Source organism: Danio rerio, chromosome 23, assembly GCF_049306965.1.
Source record: "Danio rerio strain Tuebingen ecotype United States chromosome 23, GRCz12tu, whole genome shotgun sequence".
Lineage (NCBI taxonomy): Eukaryota > Metazoa > Chordata > Actinopteri > Cypriniformes > Danionidae > Danio > Danio rerio.
In genome coordinates, this window is record NC_133198.1 from 49,982,501 (window position 1) to 49,992,500 (window position 10,000).

At 42.0% G+C, this 10,000-nt stretch overlaps 1 protein-coding gene across 3 annotated transcripts in view; it reads right to left on the minus strand.

Moving 5' to 3' along the window:
- The window catches only part of syde2 (synapse defective 1, Rho GTPase, homolog 2 (C. elegans)), a 52,342-nt gene that overhangs the window by 19,516 nt on the left and 22,826 nt on the right, over positions 1-10,000 (minus strand). For all 3 annotated transcript variants that reach the window (XM_073939506.1, XM_073939505.1, XM_073939504.1), the window contains exon 3: positions 1,086-2,203. In XM_073939506.1, the coding sequence (XP_073795607.1) occupies positions 1,086-2,203 (1,118 nt within the window). The remainder of the gene's footprint in view (positions 1-1,085; positions 2,204-10,000) is intronic.

Consider the following 10,000-nt stretch of genomic DNA (forward strand, 5'->3'; position numbering starts at 1 on the left):
GCAGGAGAAGAATAATTGAAAAGGTAAAATTGGTGCCGTGACCCAGACAGGAGTAAGGATGGAGGATTAGTTAAGGTTGAGTAAAACATACTATTTTGGCCTCAAGAATCACACTAGAGGTTATTTTTATTATTTCCTTAGCATGCCTGACACCCATCTCAAAGACACTAGTTACAATTCCACTTACAGTGGGAGAAGTGCGATTAGAAAGGTAAAATTGGTGCCGTGACCCAGATGAGAGTGAGGTTGGGGGAATAGTTAAGAGTGCGTAAAACATACCTATTTGGCATGAAGAGGCAAGTTAGTTAGTTATACTAAATATTTAAACATCCTTAGCATGCCTGACACCCAACCCAGACACACTAGTTAAAATTCAACTTGAATACGGGCAGGTTGAATTGTAGGGGTACAATTGGTGCCGTGACCCGGATGGGAGTTATGTTGGGGGGAGTCTTGCATATCACTTAATGGAGAAAAGCCAGCAAGACTGGTTAAGTAAAACATAACTTTTTGGCCCCAAGAGGCACATAAGTGACTAACACGGGGCAGTTTTTACCCATCCCAGACACCCGTTCCAGGGGCAATTCCAGAGATTAAATTGGTGCCGTGACCCGGATTTGAAATGAAGATTAGTTAATGGTGAGTAAAACATACTTTTTTTTGGCCTCATGGGCCACATTAGAGTCTGACACCATAGCCTGGGGTTATCATCCATAGCATACTTGACTTGCATACAAGAGACACTAGTTACAATTTCACAGGGAGTGGGAGAGGTGCAATAGGAAGGGTGGAATTGGTGCCGTGACCCGGACAGGAGTGAGATCAGAGAAATGGTTGATGGTGAGTAAAACATACATTTTTGTCTTCATCTTCTGAGGTGGCTGGCTTCTCCTACTGCACTAAACTACATTTCTCTGGCTCATACTTGCTCAAGTTTAGCAGGACGATTGTGTGCTCTATTTTGAACAGAAACGCTGCTTTATTCTCGAATGTTTCAAGCAAGTTTGCGCATGAATCTAATACACATCTTTGGATGGAAACACAGCACACACTTTACTGTTAAATGAAAGACTGCGTTCACTCACCTGGCAACCCCTCCTCTCGATCTCAGAGATGCATTTCTCGATGAGCAGCGGGACCATGAGCCCGGACGCCTCCCGCTCCACCACATGCCGCGCCTCCACCCCGAACACCTGCATTTGGGGATGATCTCCGTCCAGCGAGTTCTGCCTCTGCTCCATCAGGCTCAGCTTTACATAGATCATCCCGCGCGGCTCCAGACGCACTGCCAGCTGGTGTGTTTTACTGACTCGAAATAATCCCGGCAGAACTACGGTCCCATGACAGCACACTCGGTTCCGTCGTGGAGTCGACTCCCAGCTGAAGACAACAAGTTTGAGATGCTGAGCGTTCTCCAGCTCGATATTAAAGGTGTGGTCCATGTCAAGAAACGATGTGCGACAGGTTAGCAAAGCCGTACGAGCTTTATTGACCGAGTCCACCTGAATGGCGCAGTAGATATCCCGGGAATCGACCCGCGGCGGCTTCAGATCTTCTGCGCCATAGAAATGCAGACTCATTAGTCCCGAAATATAAGTTAGGCACTTTGGCTGCTCGGTGAAACTGTACGAACGGAAAGCATCGATATCCAACTCTGTACCGGGGAGTTTGGGACTTCCACCGTTTCCGTTGGGATCCCGCGTTTTGCAGTTCTTTCTTTCAGAGTTTGTATGCTTGCCTGATTTGGCCACAAGTTCCGGTGAATCTCCGTCACTGAGGTATCCTCCTTTACTTGCAGATTTGGGAACTCCAGCACTGTTGCTTCTCCGCTTATCGAAACTGTGCTGTGTTGAAACACTGCTGTCCAGATGGTATCGCCAGATCACGTTTCCGCTGGCCAAAGCTGTGGTCACGCCAGCAGGGGGCAGTCTGGACGGGCCCAGATCTGCCATTCCATTGACTCTCGGTGAGTGAGCCCTGGGCTCTGATTGGATATTATTGACGGGCACATTGTTAATAGGGTTGCCTTTAACACTGAGCTTCCGACTCAGATCAGGCAGCTTCTTCATCTTCATAGAGAGTTTGCGGACAGTTCGCGGTGACTTGATTTTATCGGGAAAAGACCAATTAATCGTTGTCGTCTTTTTAGTTGGGTTTGGACTGGATGATGGAGAACGTCCAGCAGTGCACTGCTCTGAGGAATCTGGGGAAGAAAGAAGAGGGGTTAATTAGTACATTTAGGGTTGCACACTTTATTGTTTCAGCATTGATAATGCATAATTCAATGATAATTCGATGCAACTGATGGGTATTTCTCCAGTGTAGAGTGCGTGGCAGCAGCTGAACACAGAAGTTCTAGTAAACTAAGGGTGCTTTCACACCTGTGAATCGATTCAGTTGTTCTGAAACAGAGATTACAAATGTTACATTGTTGCTCTTTGCTCTTGGAGCGGTTCGCTTTCACACTGCAAAGTTTCTAATCGGACCAAAAGAGCTAAAACAAGTCACGTGCGAGTAAACTCTCCTCAAATTGGTCAGAGTGTCAGGGTTTATTTTGCAGCGTCCCGCTCAGCTGTCAGGAGAGGTGGTGGTTTGATGGTGATTGACAGGGTGCGCGCGTGACGTGTCTGAGGAGAGATGCGGTGGGGAGGGGTGAGAAGGGTGCGCAACGATGCCTATTTGAGGACTGGTAGGGAGACGCGAGATTACCGGGAGATCATCACTCGTTTGCGGGCATCCGGAGACTCGCGAAACTTCCCGCCCTACTCATAATTCTCTCTTCATATAGCCGTAAGCCTATTACATATCCATAAACACTGTGATATAACCGCGCTCGGATCGGATCGCTTTCTCACTGCAATCGAACCGATCCAGGGTTCGTTTCAATCGAGCCGAGACCACCTCACTCAAGCAATCTCGGAGCGATTACTTTGGCGCGGAACAGAGCGCGATTGACCTGTTCACATATCCCAAACGAACCGCGCTAACTGGGCAAACGAGACACGTTCCCAAACAAGTGTAGGTGTGAAAGCAGCCTAAAGCTGTGTCAGTCCAGTGTTCAGAGCTGAAGTTCAGTTCAGTTCAGTGGGGTTTAATCTTCACTGCTGAAAGACCAAACACTAAAGAGCAAATCCATCCATGCGCATCTCCATATCGCAATGTGTGTGTCTGCAATAGTCACATAGCAGGATGTGCAATGTTGAATTGGGATTATGGTTGATAAACAACTGAAAATACATGAAAATTGTGGAGTCAATGCAAAGTACAACCATAAAAGAGTAAAACTTTATCATCTGAATGTTTTAAAGGCATTCCAATAGAGTTTAAAGCATTTGGGCACAAAAAAACAACATTTGTAACTTTAAAGAGTAATAATGTTACGGATTTACTACAATAAAAGCTATACAATGTTGTTTTACATTTCATTGTTCAATTCCTGAACCCGAATCCTGTTTGACTCTCCAGAAACCTTATAATTTGACTTTTCTTCTTTGCTTTATAGTAATTATTCTAATTTCTTATATTTATACATGATTCACACCCTGACAAAATCCCCCCAATCAATCTAAATTCAAGATCATTGTCCAAATAGAGCTGTTCAAGCCCTCTGGTGACATTGTAGTCAATTTACATTTGAGAACAGAAGTTTACATACACAGTACAAAAAGGCACATAACCATTTACAAAGGGAGGATGTTAATGTGAGTAAACCTTTCCTCTTTTAGGTAAGTTAGGATGATCAGATGTGTTTCTGTTCTGCTTAATATCAGAGTATTAAGAGAGATGTTTATTGAGAAATGGTTATAACTCTTCTTGAAAGTCAAGTTTACTATCAATAAGATATTCTGCCTCTGGAAAAGCTCAGATGATGATGTCAGGGTTTTGGAAGTTTCTGATTGGCTAACTGACAACATTTGAGTTAATGTGAGGCACAACTGTAGAATAGTGTTGAAGGAAAAGCTCAAACACACTGCTTCCTTCTGTGACAACATGAGAAAATCAACAAGCCAGAATCAACAACAAAGCCAGATTACCATTAGCTGAATGACACTGGGAATAGACTGATGTTAGGAGACATGTGCTGTGCTCTGATGGAGCTAAGATTGAACTGTTTGGCCATAATGAGCAGTGTTACATCTGGAGGACAAAGGGGAAACACACAAGCCTAGAACACCATCCCAACTGTGCAGTATGGGGGCGGCAGCATCATGTTGTGGGGCTGTTTTGCTGCAGGAGGGACTGGTCCACTACACAGCATAGATGGCATCATGAAGACAGAACATTATGGAGAAATACTGAAGCAACATCTCAACACATCAGCCAGGACATTACAACTAGCCCACAAATGGCTCTTCCAGACAGACCATGACCCTAAACACACTCCCAAATGAGTTCACATGTGCTTTAAGGACAACAGAGGGAATGTTTTAGAGAGGCCATCACAAAGCCCTGATCTCAATCCTATAGAGAATGTGTGGGCAGAGTTGAAAAAGTTTGCGCAAGCAAGACTCTGTCAGGATTTTGTCAGGAGGAATGGGCCAAAATTCTTGCAAACTATTGTGAGAAGCTTGTGGATGAAGACCTAAAACATTTGACCAAAGTTATAGTTTAAAAGCAAAGATAAAAACATACCAAGGAAATGTGTGTAAACTTTTGACTGTCTAGAAATTAATAAAACATTAATTTCTAAAACAATTCTAAAAGATACAGTATTTATTCGGATTTTCCCATAATCATGCAGTCCTACCTTACTGTATGCACCAAACAAGCAGCATGATCATTTTCCATAATTCCTTCCTACTCCTCCTGGCCTGATTGCTCCTGTTTAGTCTGCAGGATTCCCCTTTACACCACACAAACGCCATAATAACTACATATATCCCAAAAAGTCCCTTTCCAGCTCCGTCCCACACATCAAACACTGAACATCTGTGGAAGATTCCGGAGCGGAGGAACCATAAACCAGAGTGCTGCGGTTAAACCTGGCCTTCAGCTAAACTCTTTCTCTTGCTCCTGCGATTAGCAGATTCATTCTGGGACAGCGTCTGTGGCTGAAGTCTTTATGCAGCAGCTGACGATTCAGATTTCTCTTAAAGGAACACTCCACTGTTTAGTAAATACGTTCATTTTACAGCTCTCCTAAAGTTAAACAGGTTATTTCAATCATTTTATAATCCATTCAGTCAATCTCTGAGTCTGGTGGAAGCATTTTTAGCTTAACTTAGCATAGATCATTGAATGGGATTAGACCGTCAGCATCCACTTATTATAATTAGGCTTATTTTACAGCTCTACTAAAGTTAAACAGGTCAGTGTCAGGTTAGTTACACCATTTTTAATCTTTTCAGCCAATTTCCATGTCTAACTGGAGCACTTTTAGCTTAGCTTAGCTTAGCATAGATCATTAAATTGGATTAGACCATTAGCATTTACATTTTTGCAAATAGTCTCATTTTACAGCTCTCAAAAAAAAAAAAATAAACAGGTTAGTTTTACCATTTTTTATCTATTCAGCCAATCTCTGGGTCTAGCAAAAGCACTATTAGCTTAGCTTAGCATAGATCATTGAATCGGATTAGACTATTAGCATCCACTTTTTTGAAAATAGTGTCATTTTATAGCTCTCATAAAAATAAACAGGCTATTTCCACCAGTTTTAATCCATTCAGCCAATCTCTAAGTCTTACAGAAACATTTTTAGCTTAGCTTAGCATAGATCATTCAATTGAATTAGACCATTAGCATCCATGTTTTAGTAATTAGTCCTATTGTACAGCTCCCCTAATGTTAATCAGGTTATTCCACCAGTTTTAATCTATTCAGCCAATCTTTAAGTCTTACAGAAACATTTTTAGCTTAGCTTAGCATAGATCATTGAATTGAATTAGACCATTAGCATCCACTTTTTCTGTAAATTGTACCATTGTACAGCTTTCTTAAAGTTAATCAGGATATTTCCACCATTTTTTATCTATTCAGCCAATCTCAGGGTCCAGCAGGAGCACTGTTAGCTTAGCTTAGCATACATCATTAAATCTGATTAGACCATTAGCATCTCGCTTAAAAATGAGCACAGAGTTTTAATAATTGTCCTGTTTAAAGCTAGACTCTTCTGTAGATACATTGTGTGTTATGAGACCGATGGAAATTGAAAAGTTGCTATTTTCCAAGCTGATTTGGCTAATAAATATAGCTTGATGTCAGCAGTTCAATCATATTACACATCAGCTAGCATCCTAGCCATATTAGCCTAGAAAAATCGAAAACTTTCCATCTTCCATTGGTCTTAGTACACAATGTAAATACAGAACAGTCGAACTGTAAATAGCACAATTCTCTTTAGGCTACAGTCATTTTTTGACTGAGATGCTAACGGTCTAATCTGTTTCAATGATCTATGCTAAGCTAAGCTAATGGTCTAATCAGATTCAAAGATCTATGCTCAGCTCGGCTTAAAATGCACCTGTATGAGGGAAAATCAGCTGAATGAGTTTTAAAAACACTTCAGTAGAGAAGAGTGGAGTGTTTCTTTAAAAGCTGAACATGCAACCAAAACTGTTCCCGTTCCCTGATCACATGACAGGCCGCTCAGCTTTTCTACAACAGCGGCTCTGTGTCTGTAGTTCTGGGCCTCCTTCAACACCCTCTGTTTGATCTGGAACTTACAGCCCGCATAAAACAAAGAGCTGATTCTGTTTCAGAGAGAGAGAGAGAGAGAGAGAGAGACTCTATTTTGAGAAAGGCTGATGTGATGAAGACAGGACAGGGGTTAGTACACACTTCAGGGATGTTCAGGAGAGAAACACTAGCTGTGCTTCCATCCAAAGATCAAATGAAACTCCTGCGCAACACTGTCATGATCAGCCAGTAGATGAGCGTCTCCATCAGTGCTGCACAGTGTGCTTTTACTCCCACTGGAACACATGTAATTCAGGCAGCACACACACACACACACACACACACACTCAAATGGTACTCACTACATCTGGACGTAGGGATGGGACTGAAACTCTGAGCTTTATTTTAACGTTATTAAAGAGCGAAGTATGGATAATATCGGTTCGGCTATCAGTACTGGAGAATCACTGCTGATTAATTACTCACAGTAGCATCATTCGTCTGCAGAGTCGGCAATCTCACATGAGGAATGCTCGTGTTTTCGCCCAATAGTACAACGGCAAATGCATCAAGTATTAAAGCCGTACAGTTCTTGGCTGTGTGCACGAGCTCAGTGGAGGCTCACACATATCATAGACACAGACTCGCGCGCACACACAGCTCGTAAGCTTGCAGAGTGGCGGAGAGAGCCAAACGGGTTGTATTTCCCGAGTGGACACAGACAATGCCTGTCGCACAAACGCGACAAGTTGTTTTCTTGTATAAGCAGAAACGCAAGCATAAAGCCAAGCATCTGTCAAGAGAGCATTAACTGCAGACAGACTAATGAAAAGTGTTCTAGTGACTAGCTAAAGGTGCATCATACACATGGTTACACTAGCAGACAGTCACAAAGGGTCTCTCTAAATGAGTATTAGATTAATAGTTGAAAAAACACACACAGGGGCGACGCAGTGGGCAGCACGTTCACCTCACAGCAAGAAGGTCGCTGGTTTGAGTCCCGGCTGGGTCAGTTGGTGTTTGTGTGGAGTTTGCATGTTCTCCCCGTGTTGCATCCTCCGGGTGCTCCGGTTTCCCCCACAGTCCACTTATTATAATTAGGCTTATTTTACAGCTCTACTAAAGTTAAACAGGTCAGTGTCAGGTTAGTTACACCATTTTTAATCTTTTCAGCCAATTTCCATGTCTAACAGGAGCACTTTTAGCTTAGCTTAGCATAGATCATTAAATTGGATTAGACCATTAGCATTCACATTTTTGTAAATAGTCTCATTTTACAGCTCTCAAAAAAAAAAAATAATAATAAACAGATTAGTTTCACCATTTTTTATCTATTCAGCCAATCTCTGGGTCTAGCAAAATAACTATTAGCTTAGCTTAGCATAGATCATTGAATCGGATTAGACCATTAGCATCCACTTTTTTGTAAATAGTCTCATTTTATAGCTCTTATAAAAATAAACAGGCTATTTCCACCAGTTTTAATCCATTCAGCCAATCTCTAAGTCTTACAGAAACATTTTTAGCTTAGCTTAGCATAGATCATTCAATTGAATTAGACCATTAGCATCCACTTTTTAGTAAATAGTTTAGTAAATAAAGATGCATCATACACATGGTTACGCTAGCAGACAGTCACATTGGGTCTCTCTAAATGAGTATTAGATTAATAGTTGAATAAACACACACAGGGGCGACGCAGTGGGCAGCACGTTCACCTCACAGCACTCAGGTCACTAGTTTGAGTCCCGGCTGGGTCAGTTGGTGTTTCTGTGTGGAGTTTGCATGTTCTCCCCGTGTTGGTGTGGGTTTCCTCCGGGTGCTCCGGTTTCCCCCACAGTCCAAACACATGCGCTATAGGGGAACTGGGTAGGCTAAATTGTCTGTAGTATGGGTGTGAATGAGTTGCAGATGGAAGGGCATCCACTGCATGAAACATATGCTGGATAAGTTGGCGGTTCATTCCGCTGTGGTGACCCCGGATTAATAAAGGGACTAAGCACACACATTCAATTACAATGAAAACAGAACTGTGTTCTGCAGTAGCCTAAATAAATATTAAACAAGCTTTTACATGAGTGTGTCTGCAGATATAGAGTAATATACACTGTTCTTATCCGCTTGTTAAGTGTGACCTCACGCGAAGTGGCTTCTGGGTCCAAGCGCTCTGTTCAACTGAATGGGGAGACTCATGAAATGGTAATAATAAACGTTTACACAGCGATTTAAGGCTTTCGAAAGTCACCATGGCAGTATATATGTGTCCATGCCTAATATCCGATGGCCAGAAAGTGATTAATTATTTTATAAATTGTTCATTTTTTGGTATTTGTTATGCAGCAAGCCCTGAGATTGTTGTGTACACTATGACTTTATATAAAATTAACTTTAATATGTGATAGGAATAAGACGTGATCATAAACGAATGATTTCTCCACTCAAATGAAAACAGTATACATACATCAAACACATCACCACTTAACAAGCGGATTAAGAAATTATTTTGAAAACCTGCTTATGTTTACGTTGTTATCTCCCAAAACACCGGTGACCGGTGACTAGTACAGTATGGCTGTGTTCAGTGCGCTTTTATGCCTGTTAGCACTGTCAAACAAACTTTTTGAGCTGATATTAATATTGTGCTCGTGGTCATTGAAGCGCTCTGATATCCACTCCTGTCAGAAGTGACTCTGTTGAGAGTGAAGAGCAAAAAACAAAGGAGACGCCGGAAAAACAGCAGCGAATGATGCGTCAGCAACCTAAACATGAACACACTGCGCTGTTTAACCATGATCATCACCACATGTGTGGCGCTGTCTCTGATCTGCAGTCATCATCAGATCATGCTGATCGTGAGGTCAGTAATCAACATGTATACAGTATTGATGTGTGTGAAGCATCGGTGTTGTGAGAAGTGCTGCTCGTATGATATGTGAGCGACCCGTGCAGCTTTACTGTGACATTTCCTTCAGCGAGAGTCGTGGCCACTGAACTTTCTGTCGTGCATTACGCCCACCAGGATACCCTTTTGACAGTGGAAACACAAGCCTGATGAAGGTGACCCAAACCCACCCGTACCAGACAGTGGAAACGGGCCATTATGTCAATGTGTAAATGATAAATCATAAATATCTGATTATTGAACTGCATTTTGCCACTCAAAGAGGCTATTTTCAGCAGCAGGAGCGCAAGAAAACAAGAAAGACCTCCACTTCTTTACCTCCAGAAGAAACGAGGGTAAAAACTGTGAGTCATTCTCCTTCAGACCGCTGTACATTCCTTTACAGGAGAATTGTATTGATTTGTTTTACAATTATTGATTTTTCTTTACTTTAAAAATGTAATAATAAAATAAAGTTGCTAATTCTGTTCTATTTTGTTT